This window comes from Artibeus jamaicensis, unplaced genomic scaffold, assembly GCF_021234435.1.
Source record: "Artibeus jamaicensis isolate MK-2021 breed Jamaican fruit bat unplaced genomic scaffold, CSHL_Jam_final contig_387, whole genome shotgun sequence".
NCBI classification, from domain to species: Eukaryota; Metazoa; Chordata; class Mammalia; order Chiroptera; family Phyllostomidae; genus Artibeus; species Artibeus jamaicensis.
In genome coordinates, this window is record NW_026521812.1 from 20,698,176 (window position 1) to 20,722,121 (window position 23,946).

At 34.6% G+C, this 23,946-nt stretch overlaps 1 protein-coding gene across 4 annotated transcripts in view; it reads left to right on the forward strand.

Moving 5' to 3' along the window:
• The window catches only part of REV3L (REV3 like, DNA directed polymerase zeta catalytic subunit), a 166,326-nt gene that overhangs the window by 65,110 nt on the left and 77,270 nt on the right, over window positions 1-23,946 (forward strand). For 3 of the 4 annotated variants that reach the window (XM_037159018.2, XM_037159015.2, XM_037159017.2), the window contains exons 4-10: window positions 1,601-1,761; window positions 3,667-3,763; window positions 14,194-14,288; window positions 14,845-14,949; window positions 16,002-16,086; window positions 16,169-16,320; window positions 23,356-23,475. In XM_037159018.2, the coding sequence (XP_037014913.2) occupies window positions 1,601-1,761; window positions 3,667-3,763; window positions 14,194-14,288; window positions 14,845-14,949; window positions 16,002-16,086; window positions 16,169-16,320; window positions 23,356-23,475 (815 nt within the window). The remainder of the gene's footprint in view (window positions 1-1,600; window positions 1,762-3,666; window positions 3,764-14,193; window positions 14,289-14,844; window positions 14,950-16,001; window positions 16,087-16,168; window positions 16,321-23,355; window positions 23,476-23,946) is intronic. The other variant, XM_037159016.2, reaches the window with a different exon arrangement.

The following is a 23,946-nucleotide window of genomic DNA, read 5'->3' on the forward strand; positions in this document are numbered from 1 at the left end:
GCTGTGTTAATAAAATTATTATCCTCATCTCCATTATCATTTCAATATTTTCTTAAAAATCTACCTGACTTATCCCATTATACCTAAACCCTAATATGTCTAAAACTCAGTTTATCTTTATTTTCCCTCTGAAAAAAATTCTCCCCAGAAGGCTATTTTCTTCCATTCTTTTAATTTCAATAAATGCAGCACCACCAACTAGTTGCTTAAGCAAGAAATCTAGGCATTATAGTCAACTCCATAATATATATTCTGCCTTATCCTCTACATCTGGTTAGCTATCAAGTCCTGACCTATATATTTCTTGTATATCTCCTGAATCAACACTTTTTAAATTCTTACTAAAACTACCGTCATCTTAGTTTTTCTACAATAGGATCTCACTCACTAGTGTTGTGCATTCTCTAGCTAATTTCGTCATTTCACCTTTCTGCTTTCAAAAAATTTTCTGAGTTTTTAAAAGAAAAGTTTTACTTTAAAAACCTTTTTGACATTTTATCTTTTTCAAAATATTGGGTTAGCCAAACCGTACAGTTTGTATGGTTTTTTTCTGTAAGATGGCTCTAGTACTGCTTAGTTATCTTTAACTTCATTCAAAATAATTTTGTTAGATCATATTGTAACAACCGTCCTGTCAGTGTGCATTTTTAAAAAACTTACCAAAATTGGTAAATTTTTATGTACTCATTTTAATATTAAAGATTGAAGAAAATAATCAACATTTTCTGCATATTATGCTTTATTATTTCAAGAAAGGTTAAAACACAACTGAAACACAAAAACGGATTTATGCAGCATGTAGAGAAGGTGCTGTGATTAATGGAATGTGTCAAAAGTAGCTTGTGAAGTTTCATGCTGGAGATTTCTCTCTAGACGATGCTCCATGGACTGGTAGACCAGTTGAAGTTGGTAATGATCAAATCAAGACATTAATTAAAAACAATTAGGCTTATACCAAGTGGGAGATAGTCAACATACACAAAAATACTCAAATCAATAAAGTTATTGGTGAAAATGAAAAATGTGTCTTTTATTTTACAGAGAAAACCATATGAACTTTTTGATCAACCCAATAGTTAGTATTAAACTAGTTTTAAAAGTCAGAATACTCTTGCCCTGGCTGGTGTGGCTCATTTGGTTGGAGTGCCATCCCCGTACACCAAAGGGTTTGATTCCTAGTCAGGGCACATACCTACGTCGCAGGTTTAGTCCCCAGGTGGGACACATATAGGAGCCTAACAACTGATGTTTCTCTCTCTGTCTTTCTTTTGCTGTCCCTCTCCCCCCTCCCCTCTCTCTCTTTTCCCCCCTCCCCCCTCTCTCTCTTCCCCCCCTCCATCTTCCTTCTTCTCTAAAAATCAATAAACATTTTCAAAAATGGAAAAAAGTACTCTTCATCTAAGGTTTTTGTCACTTTCAGAGCATGCAGCTTACTCTATAATTTGATTGAAGCTTTTAATTTCTTACAAAATACAAATTTCCAGTAAACTGAAGTTAAAATTTGAATGCCAATATGATGTTTTATTCTCTATTAGTATTATTGTTTCACCTAACTTCCTAAGAAACATAATTTTATTATATAATTTTTTTCCTAATTTAGGATATGTGAACTCTTGCAAAGTGGAGCCATAATGAATAAATTTTTTCAGCCTCATGAAGCGCATATTCCCTACCTCCTACAGCTCTTCATTGACTACAATCTATATGGAATGAATTTAATAAATCTGGCTGCTGTCAAGTTCCGAAAAGCAAGAAGGAAAAGTAAGGTTAATTTCTCAGTTCAAATTAAAGCATTAAAACAAGGTTATGTAATTGATGATTTATAAAATAGTATGTATTGTATAATCACTGAGTGGATAATGAATAAAATGTACAAAAGGGTATTAGAGTATATTAGGAAAAGAATCTCAATTAAAATTTTTTTGTAACAGCTTTATTGAGGTATGATTTGCATACCACACAATTCACTTACTTAAAATGGAAAATTCGGTGGTTTTAGGATTTTGATAGTTATGCAACCATCACCACAATCAAATTTAGAACATTCTCAATACCTGTAATAGAAACCCCACAAAAGTTTGTTTCCAATAGGTGAAAAGCATGAGAAAGTTTTAAATTAACAAATATATGTAAGCCATTTATTTTAGTTATAAAAGCTAGATAAGTATTGGAATGATGATTAGGAGGGTTTTCTTTTTTTTTTACTATGGAAAAGTTTTATAACCCGAAGGCAGAAATATATGAAATTTAGTTGGGAGAAATTAAAAGCAGGGAAATTGCAAGTATGAAATAAAATATATACCTTAATTTATTATACTAAATAACCCAGGTTTTTATCTTATTTGTTTTGTGTAAGATAATAGGTTACACTAAAATCATAGAAAGAATAGAGGAGTCAGTTTTTATATTTTATTTTGTCATGTTATTTCAGACATATTACAGTTAAACTGCTGGTAAACTTAATGGCAAGTTAATATTTATATGTATGCATAACGGCATCTTGTAAGACAAGTTAATATGTACATAATGTAGTTTTATTTTCAAAATTGAGGTAAATTCAAAAGTGAAAAAGAAACTTTAATATATATGCATATATAGTTTTGTCTCAGTATTAAGTTATATAACCAGTTTTTAAATGAAATGCATATTACTAATTGCTATATTTGTTAAGGTGAAGTATATAGAAGTACTTATGTAAATATTCTGAGTACCACAGAGACATTTTATATTATATTTTTAGACATCCACAGTTGAAAAGAAATTATATGTTTATATATTATATAAATGAGTTTCCATGTTCTTTAGGGAAATATGCGAAAGTATACAAAAACTGTATAGGGGAGAATTAGTTACCTATTGTGAAAATATGTGTTTTGTTGAAATAACAAAGATGTTAATACCTGATTTTAGTCTAATTATAATATTTTGTGATCCAGCCAACCAAATAAGAAAATCAAAGTATTACATTTAGCTGGAAAGGATTGCAAATTTAATATTTTTCATAATGTCAGGATTCAAGCTTTCTCTTATCTGAAAATTTAAATTTCTATAGGAGATCACAGAAAAATTGCTAAAATTTATAGACTATTTCCAAAGCATGACCCTTGAATTCATTTTCGGAAACTGGGACAACTAAGCAAATAAGTCACCTTTTCAGCTGTTGGTCAGATTGTATATGCATATGCCCCAGGTTTCCACTCACTGTTGTACTGCCATGTCTTCCGGAATGCATTGTGTATTTCTTTTTTTTTTTTTTTCAGGGGTTAGTGTTAAAGTATGTTTTGAATTTTATCTGGAATCTGATTTCCACTAGAATTTTAATTGAAGCTTACACAGAATATCCTAGGAATTTGGATTAAAGTCTATAAAAAGTTTTTAATCCATCTTTATTTATAAAATGAGATTTTAAGCATACCTATCGGAATAGCCCATTTAAGTGTATTCTTTTATTCTAGTATGAAAGTCTTGCAGCCATTTCTCTCCCATGAGCATATAGCATAAATACTTCTTTCCCTTCTTAGTTTGGAACCTTTACTCTCAATTGTGCATACACATTCCTAGGGATGCATGAATTTTTTAGGAACTAGTCATATAGGTTATATATTATTTACTTAAAGAGTAATTCTCTACAAATTAAAATTATTCCCTTTTCTTTTCTATTCCCAGGTGATTCATTGCATGTGACTGGATCTTACAAGGATCAGCTACCAGGAAATTCTCTTACTGGTACCTTGTTTCGGTGGGAAGAAAATGAAATACCAAGGTTAGTTAATGTTGTAAAGAAGAAAACTTACTTACATGTATCTGACTGTATTCAGAAACTAGTGGTTACCATCATTTAATTTTAACCTTATATTTGGTGTTTTTAATATATAAATTTATCAAAACAAATTTCAACATTAGTATTTTACACAGAATCATACATTTTAAAAAGAGACCATGACAATATACCTAATTATCACTTAATTAATAAAAGGTCTCTGGATGTAAATTTTTATACTTCTTTCCAACATTTATCTTCATTGAACATTCTAAATTGATACCCTATAACTTGTCGAGTAAAAATCACATAATAAAATATCAATTGAAAACCTAAATAGTAAATTTATTTAGTAAAAATAACCCTTTAGATTTCTAAATACTAAATATTGCTGAGGAAAAGTGGTTGACACACTGAATATGAATAATATAATCTGTGATTTTCTTTGTTTTATTATTGATGAGACTATTTCATTAATTTATTTTGAGGAAGTTAACGTATTCTAAACATACAGCTTTTCCTACCATAAAGCAGGTAGGTAATCAGTACCTATAAAAATTATTAGAATAGCTTTATCTACCTGGAACCCAGAGGGATGTCTGTTTCATACCACAAAACATTGCCAGGCTTTCTTGATTCTTCTGTTGATCAATTGGGTATTGACAGGGTGGTGATGGTTTTCCTTTTTCACTGTCATCTGATGCTTTTTTATGAAAAATGCAAGTTAGAAAAAGTGTTTAAATGACTTTATTTTTTTATTTCATGAAAGGAAAATGTGAATTTATTAATTAGTTGAAGAGAAACTATCAAAATATGTTCTTACAGCTTAATTTAGGTAGTTTAAGGTCTTAATATGTACTTAACAGAATTTTCGTATTATAGATTTACCTGAAATTTGTTTAGTATCTAAAATGAAGAAAGAATATCACTAAAGAAAGACCAATTTGAAAGAATATGCTACACTCATGTGCTCACAGCAGCATTACTTAACAATAGCCAAGACCTGGAAACAGCCTAAGTGTCCATTAGTAGATGAGTGGATAAAAAATGGCTGTAAATGTTGTGCATTTATACAACAGAATACTATGCAGCAGTAAAAAAAGAAGAAACTCTTAATTTTATTTATTTTTGTAAATTTTATTTTAATTGTTGTTCAAGTACAGTTTTCTTTTACTCCCATCCCAGCCCACCCACCCCACCCACCCATCCTTCCCCACCTCCATCCCATTTCCAACCCCCCACTCCCAGTTTTTGTCCATGTGTCCTTTATAATTGTTCCTGTAAACCCTACCCCATTTTCCCCTGGAATTCCCCTGAAATTCCCTCCCCTCTCCACTCTGGTCACTGTCAGTCTGTCCTCTATTTCAGTGTCTTTGGTTATATATGCTTGTTTGTTTTGTTGTTAAGGTTCCTGTTAAAGATGAAATCATATGGTATTTGTCTTTCACCTCCTGGCTTATTTTGCTTAGCATAATACTTTCCAGTTCCATCCACACTGTTGCAAAGGGTAGGAGCTCCTTTTTTCTTTCTGCTGCATAGAATTCCATTGCGTAAATGTACCATAGTTCTTTGATCCATTCATTTACTGACGGGTACCTAGGTTGCTCCCAGCACTTGGCTATTGTAAATTGTGCTGCTATGAACATTGGGGTACATAGGTTCTTTTGGGTTGGTGTTTCAGGGTTCTTAGGATATAATCCTGGCAGTGGAATTGCTGAATCAAAAGTCAGATCCATTTTTTAGTTTTCTGAGAAAATTTCATACTGCTTTCTATAGTGGTTGTACCAGTCTGCAATCCCACCAACAGTGCACTAGGGTTCCCTCTTCTCCACATCCTCTCCAACACTTGTTGTTTGTTGCTTTGTTTATGATGGCCATTCTGACTGGTGTAAAGTGGTATCTCATTGTGGTTTTAATTTGCATCTCTCTGATAGCTAGCGATACTGAGCATCTTTTCATGTGTCTCTGGATCCTCTGTATATCCTCCTTGGAAAAGTGTCTGTTCAAGTCCTTTGCCCACTTTTTAATTGGGTTGCTTGTCTTCTTAGAGTGGAGTCATGTAAGTTATTTGTATATTTTGGAGATTAAACCCCTGTCTGAGGTATCATTGGCAAATATGTTTTCCCATACAGTTGGATCTCTTTTTATTTTAATACTGTTTTCTTTAGCTGAGCAGAAGCTTTTAATTTTGATGAGATCCCATTTGTTTATTCTTTCCTTTATGTCCCTTGCTCTAGTAAAAATGTTGCTGCATGAAATATCTGAGATTTTCCTGCCTATGTTCTCCTCTAGGACTTTAATGGTATCACTGTTTATATTTAAATCTTTTATCCACCTTGAATTTATTTTTGTGTATGGTGTTAAGTTGGTGCTCGAGTTTCATTTTTTTGCGCTTGGCTGTCCAGTTCTCCCAACATCATTTGTTGAAGAGGCTATTTTTACTCCATTTTATGTTGCTGCCCCCTTTGTCAAGTATTAATTGACTGCAGAGACTTGAGTTTATTTCTGGGCTCTCTGTTCTGTTCCATTGGTCTATGTGCCTGTTTTTATGCCAGTACCAGGCTGTTTTGATTACAGTGGCCTTGTAATATAGTTTGGTATCAGATATTGTGATCCCTCCTACTTTGCTCTTCTTTCTCAAAATTGCAGCAGCTATTCAGGGTTGTTTATTGTTCCATATAAATTTTTCTTAATTTATTTTTTTATTGATTATGCCATTACAGTAGTTCTTCCCCCCCCTTCATTCCCCTCCACCCTAGCCCTCCATCCCCACCATTACCCCCCTTTAGTTTATGACCATATGTCTCAAGTTCTTTAGATTCTATATTTCCCATACTATTGTTGCCTCCCCATCTATTTTCTATCTACTGTCTATGCTACTTATTTACTGTACCTTCTCCCCCCTTCTCCTCCCACTCCCCTGTTGCTAACCCTCCTTGAGATCTTCATTTCTATGTTTCCACTCCTGATCTAGCTGTCCTTTTAGTTTTCTTTTGTTTTAGATGTGGTTGTTAATGACTGTGAGTTTGCTGTCCTTTTCACTGTTCATGCTTTTTTAACTTCTTTTTCTTAGATAAGTCCCTTTAACATTTCATATAATAAGGGCTTGGTGATGATGAACTCCTTGAATTTGATCTTATCTGAGAAGCACTTTATCTGTCCTTCCATTCTAAATGAAAACTTTGCTGGGTAGAGCAATCTTGGTTGTAGATCTTTGGTTTTCATGACTTGGAATACCTCTTTCCAGCCCCTTCTTGCCTGTAAGGTCTCTTTTGAGAAATCAGCTGACAGTCTGATGGGAACTCCTTTGTAGGTGACTGTCCCCTTAGCTCTTGCTGCTTCTAGGATTCTCTCCTTCATTTTAATCTTGGCTAATGTAATGATGATGTGCCTTGGTGTGTCCCTTCTTGGGTCCAACTTTTTTGGGACTCTCTGAGCTTCCTGGATTTCTTGGAAGTCTATTTCCTTTGCCAAATTGGGGAAATTCTCCTTTATTATTTGTTCAAATAAGTTTTCCACTGTATTCTATGTCTTTTGATTGGAGCATTTAATCCATTTACATTTAAGGTTATTATTGATAGGTACTTATTCATTGCCATTTTCGTACCTGTGTTCCTCTCTCTCTTTTTTCCTTTCTTATCTTAAAGCAGGCCATTTAGCATCTATTTCAGAGCTGGTTTGGTGAAGGTGTATTCTTTTAGACCTCTTTTGTCTGGGAATCTTCATATTTGGCCTTCTATCTTGATTGAAAGCTTTGTTGGGTAAAGTAGCCTTGGTCGCAGGCCTCTGGTTCTCATTAGTTGGAATATTTCTTGCCATTCTCTTGTGGCTTGGAGTGTTTCCATTGAGAAGTCTGTTGCTAACCTTATTGGGGCCCCCTTGTAGGTTACTTCCTGTTTCACCCTTGCTGCCTTTAAGATTCTCTCTTTTTCTTGGAATTTTGCCATTTTAATTATGATGTGTTTTGAGGTGGTCCTCTTTGGGTTCCTCTTGATTGGGCATCTGTGTTTCCTGGATTTGTGTGACTTTTTCTCTCATCAAATTAGGGAAGTTTTCCATTATTACTTTATCAAATAGGTTTTCTCTCTCTTGCTCTTCTTCTCCTTCTGGTGTCCCTATTATACAGATATTATTACGTTTCATATTGTCTTGCATTTCTCTTAACCCCTCTTCATTCTTTCTGAGCCTCTTTTCTTGCTCTTTCTGGGTGTTTTTTTCTACTTTGTCCTCCAGCTCACTGATCCAATCTTCTGCTTCATCTGTCTTGCTTTGATTCCTTCTACTATGTTCTTCAGTTTAGATATTGTGTTCTTCACTTCCTCTTGGCCCTTGTTAAGAATTTGTTTCCTTTTTAATGTTGATATAGTTTGCAGTGAGTTCATTATATTTCCCCTGTAGTTTCTGGTAATTCCCTGTGAGCTCATTGAGCTTCCTGATAACCATTGCTTTGAACTCAATATCTGATAGTTGAATTGCCTCTATTTCATCTAGCATTCTTTCTGAGGCTTCTTCTTTTCCCTTCATTTGGGGATTGTTTCTTTGTCTTTCCATTGTTTGTGAGACTGTTCTTGTTAGCTTCAGCTTCTTAAATTGATCTGTTCTGGCTCCCTGGGTTTATGCTGTGAACTTCTGTGGCAGAATACCTGTGAGATCCAGTGGTGCAGTCTCCTTGGGGTATCCTGGTGTTCACTGCTTCTATCTGTTCTTTTTTTGTGATCAGTTGGAGGGGTAAGGCAAAATGGTTTAAGACAGCAAGAGAATATTCTGTGCTTTTCACAGTAGCAGCCGGTAAGGAAGAGATAGGAGGTCCTTTCACTATGTATAGTGTTTACCATGATATTCCACCCAACTAGCCACTTTTTAGAAAGGATGGAAAGAAGATAAGACTCTTGTTGAGGGGGGATGGATTATGACTTGGATCTTTCTAGATCCAAGAAAGATCTTTCTGGATCTTTCTAGCAGTGAGGTTGTGGGAGGTCAGATTATGAGGTAAGGTGAGAGTAAAGGATAGTAAATAGATGTAGTGTGTGAGAGAATAGAGTTAACCACTACAGTAATAGACTTCAGAAAACCGTGAAGTGGGTTAAGATCTGGGAGGGGTGTTGTGCAATATTTACAATTGTATGGAACAGCTATTATTTACAATAATATTAGATCAACAATTATATGACAGAATCTATGAGATCTAGATAACAAGAATAGGGAGTATAGACCCCTGAGTAGTGTGTTAATGGAACACAAGTGCCATGAAGGACACTAAATTAGCAATACACTATGAATGAGAGAACAGGAGAAACCTGTCAAACAATACATTATAACCAGCCAAGCAAAGAAGACTAAACAGAAAGAAGAATACCAAAAATACTATTAAAATAAAAGATGTAAGAAAAATGAAAAAGTAATATTATAAATAAACAATAACTTGCAGGTTCTCTGTAACATCAAAGTGAAATTTGTCTCATTGTCTTAGCTGTTGGGATGCCCCCTCTTTGGGTCCAACTCTGGTCTTTTTTTGTCTCACTTACGGTATTTAAGAAGAAAAAGGAAAAAAAGAAGGAAGGAAGAAAAGATAAGATTGAAAAGAAAGGAAGAAGGAATAAAACTAGAAAGAAGGGTAGAGAAGCAAAAGGAATCAAGAGATATAAAAATAATAACAATTACCCACGACCCCTCTCCTTCCCTTCCCCTCTCTCTAAAAATAAATAAATAAAATATTAAAAAATAATAATAATAACAATTAAAAAACAAAAATACTTTCAAAAAATTAAAGAAACAAAAAAACTTGCTGGTTTCAAACTGGTCAAACTGGTTTTTCTGGTCTTGCTGGCTGCAGCAGGCTGAGGGGCAATTGGTATAGCTTTTCTCTTTTCCTGTTCAGCACTCAGTCAGCCTCTGGTGTATTCTCCCCAAGGCTAGCCTGGCACCTCTCTGCAGGACCTTGGATATTTGATCTGGGCCTTGCTAAATAAGCTCATACCTACCCGGGTTTAGGGCTCTGGGCTCTGGGTTTCTTGCTGAGTGCTTGCTCTCCCTGGGTTTACTGGTGTGAGCTCCAGGTTTCCTGCAGAGCATGCGCTCACTTGGGGTTTACCAGTGTGGGCTCCAGGTGTTCCACAAAGCACACTCTCCCTGGGTTGCGGGCACGGGTGCAGGGCCAGGCCACCTCTGGTCACACAGGTTAGGGTGTTACAGAAAACAACTCACCCACTTTCGGGTGTACGGAGTGGAACTTTATTTACGCATGCAGACCCAGAGGAGGCACTCTCCAAATTCTGGGTCCCGAGCTTGGGCAGGGGATTGTTTTTATAGTGTGGCATGCGGAAACGATTTTACTAAGCCTACGTGGCAAAAGCAGGTTTACAGAAGCAAGAAAGCAGGGCTGCTGAGAAAGCAGGGCTCCTGATAGGGTCATACAATGTTCTTTTGTTCCTACTTCTTAGTTACTTCGTTGCTCACCCCTCCTTATCTTAGTGGCTCAGCAAAGGGACTGTATCCTTCTGACTTGTCTGGGCTTGTCTAAGCAGGTCTCCTGCTATAGGGGCGCTCACTCTTCCCAGGGCTTTGCATGGGTGCTCACAGCCTGTGTGTGTTTGCCACTGAGTCCTTATTCCCCTCTCTGCAACGTCAAGCAACAAGGTCTCTCCCAGTGCTGCTCAATCCTTGTTTGGCTGGGGAGGGAGCAGTTCACCCAGCTCTCTCCCAAGAGCCCTGTGGCTGACCCAGCAAATGTGGGGCCTGGGGATGTAGCCTTCCTTAGTCCCTGAGCTGATCCCTGGGCCCTTATTGTCCTGAAGCAGTCTCCTTACCGTCTGGGTTTTCAATGTCTGCTACAATTTTTTATCTATTTTCATATATGCTGTGGTACTGTTGGCTCTTTGTTCTGTTCCTCCATAGATGGGCAAGGTTTTTCTCCTGTTCGTAGGGGGAAGTGGAATCTGCTCCCTCCTACGACGCCACCATCTTCCCTTCCGGAACTTTTAATTTTTGCGACAGCCTGGATGGAACTGGAGGCTTTGAAATGAGCCAGTCAGTGAAAGATAAATGCCATATGATCTCACTTGTATGTGTAATCTGATGAAGAAAAGAAAAAAGAAAGAATATCACTAAGTAATGATAGAAATATGTTTTCTGATTGGAATGTTATTCCATAATGAAACTTATGACTTTAAAGTGATGTGGACAGTGATTTGCCTTATCTCTTGATTCAGTTTGACAAGTATCAAGACTTTGATAAACACACACATGTACACATACACATATATTCCTATGCACTTCTTGGTTCCTTCTCAGATACAGCGGAGTTGTTGTTTTTTTAACTCATGTTTAACTTTTATTTATTTTATAATTTTTTTAAATCAAAAAAATTTTTTTAAAGATTTTATTTATTTATCTTTAGAGGGGAAGAAGAGAGGGAGAGAAACATCAGTGTATTTTTGCCTCTAGTGCTTCCCCTGCTGGGAACTAGCCTGCAACCCAGGCATGTGCCCTGACTGGGAATTGAACCACGATCCTCTGGTTCACAGACCTGTGCTCAATCCAATGGGCTACACCAGCCAGTGCTCAGAGTTGTTTTTATAATCATGTTGAAATGGTATTAAATTTAAGAGAGAATATTATTTACCACATCAGTTCTAGTCAGTCCAGAGCAAAGTGACCAAGAAGCTACTTGTCTCATTTTTTTATGCATATGATACAGTCCCTTTGTCTCTCTAAAATTGGAACAAATCAACTTAATCCAAGAATTGTATCTATTCTCTAGATCCCTTGGTTTTCAAAGTTCTACATTTAGTAACTTTTTAATTCAAGCTCAAGTCAAAGTTTATGTGTATTTCAAGCCCTTTTGAACATACATCTTGCCCTGGCTGGTGTGGCTCAGTGGATTGAGTGCTGGCCTGTGAACCAAAAGGTCACTGGTTTAATTCTCATGCCTGGGTTGCAAGCCAGGTCCTTGTTGAGGGTGTGAGAAAGGCAGCAGATAGATAATGTTTCTCTATCGATCTTCCTCTCTTTCTCCATCCTTCCCTTCTCTCTAAAAATAAATAAATAAATAAAAATCTTTAAATTAAAAAAAATGAACATACATCTTTCTGGTTAGGTTATAAGATTGTAGTAAAGCTTCACTGATAATGAGTGAGTTTGGGGAAACCCTGTGTGTTATATCGGAAAGTTTGAATTTTAGAATGCTTTTAAGGATACTATTTTATTAAGAGTTGACACATTATAAGCAAAGATATAAATAGACAAACCAGTAAAATTAGACAAGGTACTTAGAATTAGAACTTAAATGTGGGATAGCTACATATTTTTGTCTCATATTAACCTATATATTGTGTTTTGGGGATGCTTTTATTGTATTAAACATGAAAGTCCATAATTTCATAAAATACAGATAACAGTGTCCAAAATTTTGCCATAAATCATTACTTTTAGATTTTATTAGTCTTATTTCTATCCCCAGTGGTAGCCCTTCTTATCTATACCTTTTTTAAAAAAAAAGAAATGCTTTACGTCCTTTCACAAACATTACAAGGGCCATAACATAGAGCATCAAACCTGTAATGAGGTGAGAGTACTGAGGTAGCTAGCAGCTCTACTAACCTTACTTACTAGCTCATTGCCAATCACCACATATCATAGACCTTCAGGATCATTTGCTGGAGTGTTGAACCCACAAAAATGGAATCTACTACAGTAATCTCAACTCTGGCTGCTCATCAGAATGATCTGAAGAAATTTTTTAAATTACAGGTGTCTCAGCTCCATCGTCACTGATTGTAATTAGTAGGACTGTTTTGTTAAGCTATGAACAGAAGTGTTCAAAGAGTTACACTTGTCTACCATAGTTATCCCTTATCTTTCATGGCTTAAAATGAATGTATTTACTGACTCAAATTTTTTACTCATTCTTTCTATGTACTGGAAATTTTTAATTCTGAAAAGTAATTTATTTCCCTAGGATCGCCTGTTCTGAATGTCTAAAATAGTCTTGTATTAAGGGCAAGAAATCGCTATAAATTTCTACTATGAGATTGTATTTTTTGACGTTATTGTTTCCATCCTTTGTCACAGATGTGTTACTCCTTGAAAATTTACCTTTGAAATTCACAATATAGTTCTTTCAAAACTTGTGAAATTTTTTATTATAAGGAGAAAATTGTTGACCATGAACTGTTTATCTGGTACGTCATGTTATGGCAAAATTGATTTTGTTAAATTATACGACTGAAGAAGATAGCATTAAGGAATTAGTTTTTTGAAAGTGAAACGGGTATATAGTGATAGGTTGGCTAATATGTTTCTTTTCTATCAATGACAAAGATATGTTTTATGTTTGTATCTATATATACATGTATATGTATTTGAATTATAAAAATTCTGTGGTTTAACAAATTAATTTCTAATGTTTCATCAAAATTTCCCAATGGACAGACTGTGCAAAATGAGGTTTTGCTAATAGATTTCTTCTAAAACATAAAAAGCTTTTCAAATACAAATGTGAATGAAATTTGCCATCACCCACTCTCTAGTAAAATCATGGTTCTCTCATTTTCATCTGATGTCTGCATTGGTAGGACATCTAAAGTTTGGACTGTATAACTGGGACTCACCCTAGAAGGTACTTGTATGTTTATTCTGTCAAGCAGGAACAGTTATGTGGTGTCCTAATCTTTTTTTGTGGCTCTGATTTAAAAAAAACAAACAACAACAACAAACTTTTGAGTTAAAACACATTAGCAGGAACAGTTCTCATAAAAATGAATGACTTTGCGGTATTACATTTCCTAGCTAGGATCCTACTATTGAACACATGGTTTCTCAAATCTGTAGTTAGGGAGAATTTTAAAGCATTCTTTAGCTTAGCAGTAGATGGGGGCAGGGAGAATAGTATCATTGGCCCACTTTTCAGTATACTCACCTCCCCTCATCTCTTGTTGCATATTCTATCTTCATTTTTTTTATTATTGTTCAAGTACAGTTGTCTCCATTTCCCCCCACCATTCCCATCCCCATCTCCTTATTTTTTAAACCATCTGTGATTGCTGAGAAAGATGCCTCTGGGCAAATGATTACTATCTGTATGGTTTTTTATATATCTCTCAGTTATCCTCTGTAATCCCATTCTGTGCTGGATGTGGCTTACATGCTGAAATGTACATTCCTTGATATAAAATATAACAAACCTAAATGTGTAGAATGTACTGCAAATGTATCTCAATTGAGTTGTATATATAGTAATATTTTTTATATTTTTCTTTCTGTTTTTTATTTCTTTATATGTATATACACAGTATCAATGATGTTATGAATATTTGTGAATTAATATTATCACTGACTTTTCCGCTTACCACCTAAACATAAAAAACTGTATTTAAAAACTTTAGAAAATTTGCTCTCATATAATTATTGTGGTTTTTGGTATGTTTTTAATACAGCTCATTAATACTGGAAGGTGTTGAACCACAGAGTACATGTGAATTAGAGGTGGATGCTGTAGCTGCTGATATCTTAAATCGCCTGGACATTGAAGGTGTGTGTGTGTGTGTGTGTGTGTGTGTGTGTGTGTGTGTGTGTGTAGTTATTCTTAATATAAGTTTTTATTTGTAAAAATTAATGACCAAAGTAGAGTAAGTAATAGGGAAGAAAACATTATGAGAGATATTATAGAAGGAGAATACCTAATGTTACAAAGATTGCTTCTGTACCTCTGATGAGATAGTCATTATTCTTTATATTTTCATTTATATAGTATGTTTGCACAGTCATAAACCTACAGTAAATGTTACAAGTAAATTAGCCACTATTTTAAAAATTAATATAATCTGACTTTTAGTATTTAGAATATATGCCAGGTCTTAGGTCTACTGGCTATCATGTTATATGTGGCTATCATGAGATGTTTGAATCCTATTCACATGTTGGGTTTTTGAGAACCACTGGGAAAGAAAACTAAAAACAGAGGATCATAAGAAATGTAGATTAGGATAGCTTGTCTACTTTATTACACAAAGTAGGTAATTGTTTTTTGTAAGAGACAGTATTTTTTACTCTAACCCTGTAGTAGTGAAGTATTATTGTGATTACAGCTCAAATTGGTGGAAACCCTGGTCTGCAGGCTATATGGGAAGATGAAAAGCAACGGCGAAGAAACAGAAATGAAACTTCGCAAATAAGCCAACCTGAATCACAAGGTATAAATAAATCAAATAGTACTCTTAAATGATTTTTTAAGCAAGATATTTTAACAGAAAAGGTTAAGCCATTGAGTTTTTACCTTGACCTTAAAATTTACTTCTCAAGTTACCTTCAAATTTTCCAGATATCTTTTCTATTGTTATTGCTCCGAACCAGTAATTCGTTACCTCCAAAGTCATTCATTGTCTGTTTTCCCATTAGAAATTGGTGTCTTCGTTTTCCTTGGTTTTCACCATACCTATGTCCTCCTGTCTCACATTTTTGCTCCTTTTTCATTCTCTAGTATGTTTTAACCTTCTGTATTTCTAAATGAGCTACAGAATGCTCATAGAAGATTATGAATCCCAACTTGGAAATACTGTGTTTATTAAGCTTTAAAAATGTACCCATGAAATATGGCCCCAAATTATTATCCCAGTATATCACACAAACTCTCACTTTGATCATCTTCTAGACCTCTTGAAGAAAACACTCATTTTATTTATTATTAAACCCTGCTACTTCAAAAAGAACTTGAGGGGCTTAAATAAATGCCATGGACACAACAAAAATATTAAGTAAAAAGTAAAAGAATAAAAGACAATTCACAGAGCAAAAGTATTTGAAATATAGTAGTAAGCCTATACTGAAGTGCAATTAAAATTTCAAAATTGTATTACAGTGTCTTGGATACTAAAAATACTTTGATAAATTTTGAATGCATACCTTGATAAATTTTCGGTGCTTTTTAAAATAGAAATATTTTATAAGGGAAAATTTCTAGTTTCGGTGTATGGTACATGTATATGTAGAGAATGTTTTTCTGTATTAGATTTAAGTCATAATTGCAGAACTTAATCTTGAAGTGACTTTAAGTGCTTAATTATATAGCTTCAGTAAAAACCATTTCTCTTTTGTTTGTTTTTATAATAGAACTACTTTTAGGTGGTGTTATATGTGTCAAGAGAAGGATAGGAAATTGCAATTTTAAAAGCTACTTTAGGAGAAAAGAAAAGATTTCATTCACTTGCTATCTACATTTTTCTTAATGCACTTTTAAAATTCAAAGATCGCAGGTTTGTGCCAGCAACAGAAAGTGAAAAAAAATTTCAGAAGAGACTTCAGGAAATTCTCAAACAGAATGATTTCTCTGTGTAAGTGCTTATTTATATAGATCTTAGAACTAATTTACTGCTTTGTTATCTAGTTTATCATAAAGGATGTGTTTTAATTAAGCAGAACGTTATCAGGATCTGTAGACTACAGCGATGGATCCCAGGAGTTCTCTGCTGAGTTAACATTGCACTCTGAGGTTCTGTCTCCCGAAGTTCTTCATTGTACACCAGCTAATATGGTAGAAGTCCACAGAGACACAGAATTGAGCAAAGGTGAGGTTTTCTTTTCAGGTTTGCAGAAAATACCCTAACAGACTGCATATCTAGCACTGAGATATTAGTATTTGGTTGTATTTGCTAAGTTTTTCTTTTCTCCCCCTAAGAAATAAACATTATTGATACAGTGAAAACCTCTCTCCCATTCATTCACTTTTTTTTCATCTCTAGAGGTAAGCATTATTCTGAAGTTGGTGCAGACTGTTACCTCGTATGATTTTATATATTTTTATTATAACATGGGGCAAAAGCATGTTTACAGCTGTGAGTACAAGAAACAGTATAATGTTATATTACTATATTTATTAATTATTTATTATATTATTATCCATGTGAGTACCCCACCTTATATGTTTGCCCACAACATTATACTGTTATTTTAGATTTTACATAATGATACCCTACTTGTCATCGATTAAACAACTTGTTTTTTTCATTCAACACATTTTTAACAACTTAATTGAGGTATAATTTACATAGCACAAAATGCACTCATTTTGTTTGTAATTCAGTGATTTATACCAAATTTATAGAGTTCTGCAAACATCTACATAATTTGGTTTCAGAACATTTTCTTTACCTCGAAAGCTTTTGTGTCCATTTGCAATCACTGTTTCTAAGATTTACCTTTTCTGGGCATGTATAAATGAATGGACATAAATAAATGAAATACGATATTTAACTTTTTGTGTCTTCTTTCACTCAGCATAATATTTTCAGGTTCATCTATATTGTAGCTACAAGTATTTTTTAAAGGTTTTATTTTTTAAAGATTTTATTTATTTATTTTTAGAGAGAGGAGAAGAAATGGAGAAAGCGAGGGAGAGAAACAACAATATGTGATTTCCTCTTGCACGCCCCCTATTAGGCACCTGGCCTGCAATTCAGGCATGTGCCCTGACTGGGAATCGAACCAACAACTTTGGTTCACAGGCCAGCACTGAATCTACTGAGCCATACCAGCCAGGGCTATAAGTATTTTTATTGTTGAATAGTATTATTGCATTGTATAGCTATACCATATTTTATTAGTTCATTCACCGGTTGTTGAATATTTGAGTTGTTTTCACTTTTTGGCTCTGAAGAACAATGCTGCTAGGAACATTTGTATGTAAGTCTTTGTGTGGATATATATTTTCATTTTTCTTGAGTAGATACCAAAGAGTGAAATTGTTGGATCATTTAGCAACTTTGTGTTTAATGTTTTAGTGAACTGCCAAAACTGTTTTCTAAAGTGACAGCACTGTTTTACATTCCCATCAGCAGTATGTGAGAGGTCCAGTGACCCTCCACCCTCACTAACACTTGTTGTCATCTGCCATTTTTTACAGTCATCCTAGTGTGTGTGAAATTGCATCTCATTATGGTTTTAATGATTATTTCCCTCATTACTAATTATGCTGAGTATTTTTATGTCAATATTACAACTTTGAAATCTATCTTTGTTTATACACATTTCTAGGTCACTCATTTTAGCTACTGGTTACTGTTCCTTTGTAAGACTAAACAAGTTTATTGGTTTCTCTACAACTATTAGAAGGTTTTCACGTTAGCACTGTTAATAACAGTGTTGTATCTATCATTTTGTATCTGTCATCAGTGTTGTGAATGTACAAGAGTTTCTCCACAAAAGATATGTAGAAGTGAAATTTGCCAAGTTTTAAGGTGTATGTAGTGTACTATTGTGTTCTGTAGGATTTCTGTGATGCAATTACTTTATAGATAATTGGGAAACGAGAATAATGAAAGCATCACTTAGAAGTCACATTGTTTCATATGCAGCTTTTCTAGGCAAGGGGAGACACTAGCAGGAGTAGAATTACAGCATAAAAGGAAAAGCCCTTTATTCAGTGCTGCATTGGAAACAGGAACTTTTGACTGTATTAAACAACTGAAAATGAATATCTATACCCAGATCTTCCCCCCCTTTAAGAGTTGAATGCCAGCACTGTGCCATCTCTGACTAATGGCAGGTTGCACCATCTCCTGAGTTCACCTTAATGGCAGTCTTCTTTCAGAGCTCTTCCATTTGCTTTGTTTTAGCACCTGCCACCTGCTCTCTATAATCAAAAGGTGCCCAGCATTTCCATACTATTATTTTCTGTGTGATTTTAATATTCACTATGACTGCCTCCAGCCACGCTGAGCTGCCTCCAAACTAGTCAGAATTATCTCCCCTATACCAATTATTGATTATGTTAGTGCTCTGGTCACACAGTTAGGTAAATTTTGCCTTAACATTTTTTTCTTATAAGCCCTGTTATTTTTAGTGCTCAATTTTTTAGATTTTGAGATATGATAACATAGTAGTAATGCCAGTGTACAGAATGGCTCTATAAAATGTACCTACCATTATATTTTCACAGTATATTAGAACTTATATTTCCCTACCTCCTCAACAGCATTGGAAAATGTCAGGTACAAAATCATTTTGATTCTTTGAAATGGTATCTTTTTAGTTTAATTTGTATTTCCTGATTACTAATAAGTTTGAGCACTTGAATTTCTTTATCTGAAAATTGCTTATGGGTGTTTTTTGTTTTTTATTGGGTCATTAGTCTTTTTTTTTATTCATTTGTAAGAGTTTTTTATGTTTTCTAGATATAAAGCTTTTACAGTTATATATGTTGTAGAGATATTTTCCCCCATCTAGGCTTATACTTTAGAAGTTTTCAAAAATTTTTTTAGCTCTTTCCCATTGTTTTTTCTTTTTTTCTTCTTCTTCTTCCTTCTTCTTCCATCTTCTTCTTTTGCATGTCTTCAGTTTTAATATCAATTTAACAATTTTTTTCTCTATGATTTGCTTGTTGTACATGATTGAAATGTATGAAATCCTTCCCTACCTGGATTTCATGAAAATTTTCATCCTTAAGACTTATGCGAACTTACAGTTTGGTTTTTCACATTTAGTTCTTCAATTTTTTCTATTCAATTCCTCCACTTCAATCATGTTTCCCCTGTGTCAGCAATTTTTCAACTAGTGTGCTGTATGAATTTTTAAAACATGCAGTACCTGACTTTAGTCAGGTGCACTGGCCTCTTTGGCCTTACACCGTCAAATTAAAAAAATGATACCAGCCAACACAACAGTTGCTGTCTGGTGTGACTGAATCAAAATTATACCTTTTTTTTTTGTCAAATTAGCAAAAAATATATTTTTTTGTTTTGCCACAGAATTTTAGTAATTAGTTTATGTGTACCATGAAATGAAAAAGGTTGCAAACTACTGCCCTATGTTAATGATACTATACTGTTGTAATTATAGTTGCTTCATCAAGGGCAGATTTTTCCTTACTTGGTTTCAAAATTATCTACTCTTGATCTTTAGAAAAAGCTCTCCCATGTTAATTTTAGGATCAGATTATTTCATCTCTGGGAAGAGCCCTGGTGAGATTTTATTAGGAATTCATTGTTAATAGATCAATACAGGAACATTTCTTAAACCCTATTTTTCTTTTACAGTTGACTTTTAATATTATTACTTTCAGGTATATACCATAGTAGTTAGACAACCATAGAATTTACAAAGTGATTCTCCCAATATTTCAACTACCAACCTGGTACCACACATAGTTATTACAATATTATTGACTATATTCTCTATGCTATACTTTATATCCCTGTGACTGTTTTGTAACTACCAATTTGTTCGTATTCACTTTTTCACCTGCCCTACAACCCCCTGACCCCTTTGGCAACCATCAGTCTTCTCTATCTATGTCTTTTTTTCAATTTTTTTTTCCTTCCTTTATTTTGCTCCTTAGGTTCCTTAGGTTCCACGTGTAAGTAAAATAATACAGTATTTGTCTTTCTCTTATTGACTCATTACACTTTGCATAATACCCTCTATATCCATCCATGCTGTCACAAATTTCATTTGTAAGATTTCATTCTTTCTTTACAGCCAAGTAATAGTCCCTTGTATATATGTACAACAACCTTTTCATAAGTATATTTTACTGATTATGCTGTTACAGTTCTTCCTTCTTTTCTCCCCTTTCTCCCCCTTCACCCTGTACCCCCCCCTCCTACTAGCATTCCCCCACACCACCAGCATTCCCCCTCACCCCTTAGTTTATGTCCATGGATTGTACATATAAGTTCTTTGGCTTCTCCATTTCCTATACTATTTATTCTTAACCTTCCCTTGTCTATTTTGTACCTACCATTTATACTTCTTATACTTTTTCCCCCATTCTCCACCTTCCCATTAATAACCTTCCATGTGATCTTCATTTCTGTGATTCTGTCCCTCTTCTAGTTGTTTGCTTAGTTTTGTTTTTCAGGTTCAGTTGTTCATAGTTGTGAGTTTGTTGTCATTTGACTGTTCATGTTTATCTCCTTTTTCTTAGATAAGGCCCTTTAACATTGCGTATAATGAGGGCTTAGTGGTAATGAACTCCTTTCACTTCACCTTATCTGGGAAGTACTTTATCTGCCCTTCCATTCTAAATGATAGCTTTGCTGGATAGAGTCATCTTGGATGGAGGTCCTTGCTTTTCATGACTTCGAATACTTCCTTCCAGCTCCTTATTGCCTATAAGGTCTCTTTTGAGAAATGAGCTGACAGTCTGATGGGAAGTCCTTTGTAGGTGACTGTCCCCTTATCTCTTGCTGCTTCTAGGATTCTCTCCTGCATTCTCTTGGCTAATGTAATTATGATGTGCCTTGGTGTGTTCCTCCTTGGGTCCAACTTCTTTGGAACTCTGTGAGCTTCTTGGATTTCCTGGAAGTCTATTTCCTTTGCCAGATTGGGGAAGTTCTCCTTAATTATTTATTCAAATAAGTTTTCCATTGGTGGCTGTTCTTCTTCCCCTTCTGGTACTCCTATAATTCGGATGTTGGAACGTTTAAAGATGTCCTGTCGGTTCCTAAGCCTCTCCTCATTTTTTTGAATTCTTGTTTCTTCATCCTTTTCTGTTTGGTCATTTTGTTCTTCCTTCTGGTCCACCCCCTTGATTTGAGTCTTATTTTTCTTTTCATCACTATTGGTTTCCTGTGCATTTCCCTTCATTTCAATTAGTTTCGCCTTCATATGTTCCTCTAATTTGTGACTAAAATCAGCCAGTTCTGTGAGCATCCTGATCACCAGTGTTTTGAACTGTGCATCTGAAAGTTTGGCTATTTCTTCATCACTTAGAGTTATTGGCTCTGGGACTTTGAGCTATTCTTGAGCCATAATATTTTGGTGTGTTTGTGCCTGTTAGGTATGAGGAGCGGAGCCTTACGTGTTCACCAAGGTGGGGCCACTCAGGTCACTGGTTTGTGACGCTCTATGTGGGGGCAGTTTCACAGTGGGACAATAGCAGTTTCCTCTGCTACTTCCTGCCTCTGGGGCCTGCACAGTCCATGTCACTGCTCACGCCAGTTTGCCCTCAGTGAGTCCACCGCCTTGCGCCCCTAGTGGCTCTGCCCGCTTCTCCAAACCTGGGATCTGCCCACTGCCTGTGCGCCTGGGTCTAGCACCTGGGTCGGTCCAGTGGATCTTACCTGTCTGACCCAGCTCTGCTGCTGGCTCTGCCCTTCTTACCAGTTTGGCTGAAGGGTTCGTTGTTGTCAGACTTCCGATAGTTCAATTTTCTTTGGTTTGGCTGTGTTTTTGTTGCTAAAACTTTGTTGTTTTTAAACTTGGTTGTGACAGAAGGCACAGTGCTTCCACCTGTGCCTCCATCTTGGCGGAAGTCCAAATTTTAACTTTTTTAATAATTAAGAAAGATCCACTAAAGAGTTGCCCCATTAAATGAGTTGTGGAGTATTTTTATTAATTGATATAATCTGTTTTTTTGATATTTGATAGACATCATCTGTAAAACCTTCCAGTCTAGTATTTTTTTTATGGATGAATTTGGTGTTGGGGGGTAGCAGGTAAAGGGAATGGATTTTAAAATACTAATTCAATTTTCATAATTATTGTCTCTTCAAGCTATTTCTATTTTAATCAGGTTTTATAGCATATTTTTCCTGTAAGGTTATCCTTTTAATCTGATTTTTCTATGTATTTGGTAGAGTTATTCATAGTATTTAATATCCCTTTGACCTTTGGCACCTTTCCTTTTATTTCTAACATTTACTTACAGCTTCTGTGTTATTTTGGTTATTCTCGACAGTCTTGTCTATTATATCCTTAGTTTTAGAGAACCAGCTTTTGTTTTTATGATCCTCTCAATTGTCTTTTTTTGGCATGAGCTATTTTCACAATTTTTTGTTTGTTCCTTTATTTTTACTAAACACTCTATTAGCCCAGCTATGTCTAGAATGTGTTAAAATTTTTTGTCCTAAAGCTTTTAATGACCTTTTAAAAACTGTTGAAAGCACTTAGTTAACTCCCGTATACCTGGCTGACAGTTTCTGCTATATAATCGTTACTGCCCCCACTACTATGTGCTTTTATTCTCTATCTTTCCTTTGACTAGGTTGTAATGAATTTTATCTTTATTTATAAAATAAATCTTTTTTAAATTTAACTTTATTTTAATTGTTCAAGTACAGTTTTCTGTCTTTTACTCCCATTCCTGCCCATCCCCCCAGCCTAAAAGTAATCTTAATTAACTTACTTAATTTATCTTATTTGATTTACTTCCTGTAGAAATGATATATTGAAGACATATTTTTAAATCTTGAAGTGAAACTTCCTGAAAAATATATCCTAATTTGAAATGAATTTACTTGTAATTTTTAAGCCATAGAAAATAAAGAAGTTTATTATTAAAATAAGATACTTTGTCTTTTCCCTTTGAATATTTTAATACGCAGTAATTTTTATTAGAGTAATATAATTATAGGTAGGATTGAAAAGGCTAAAGAGATTTTAAGTATTTAGTAATTCATAGATTGAAGGGTTTTTAATTATTCCTTGGGACTAGTTAGATATTCTTGTGGCTTTTAATAAATTTTATTATGTTTTTATTAACATATTTCAGTAATACTTAAAATTTTTTATGGGTTTATATTGTAATGCTTCCTAGTTTACATAAAACCTAAACAGTAAGTTTAGGCCGTTGCTTTAATGTTTATATATTTTGTCATCTTAAGGTCACATTAGACACAAAATAGAAGAAGCTCTTATTAATGAAGAAGCAATTTTGAACCTCATGGAAAATAGCCAGACTTTCCAGCCTTTGACCCAAAGACTGAGTGAGTCACCAGTTTTCTGTAAGTAACAATCTACCATAAACTTTCCATATTTTAAATCAGTGAAAGTGCATATATGAACTTTTCCCCTTTATTGTTACTTTTTACACTATTGTAGGTGTCCCATTCCCCTCCTCTTTGCCCACCTCACCCCAAGGTTATTTTTTTTTATTTGAAGAGATTAATGTTGCATGTTCCTTACTCTACTTATTATAAATATTTTTATTCAGTGAAGTAGTTTTGGTTTTGTTTTCTACACAGCTTTTTCTAAACCACTTTGTAAGAATATAATAATAACCTTTTTTTTACTTTCACTTTTGTTAGAAGAAAACGATATTGCTTTAGAGGGAAAATGGCTTATTTTGTATTAAATTTCTACAAAATTAAGTATATTATTAAATTATCATATTCATTTTTTCTTGGTGAGTATCAGAAATCTCCCTGGACAGTTTTTTTAAGTGATTAATTTTTGGCTGGTATAGAACAGAATGA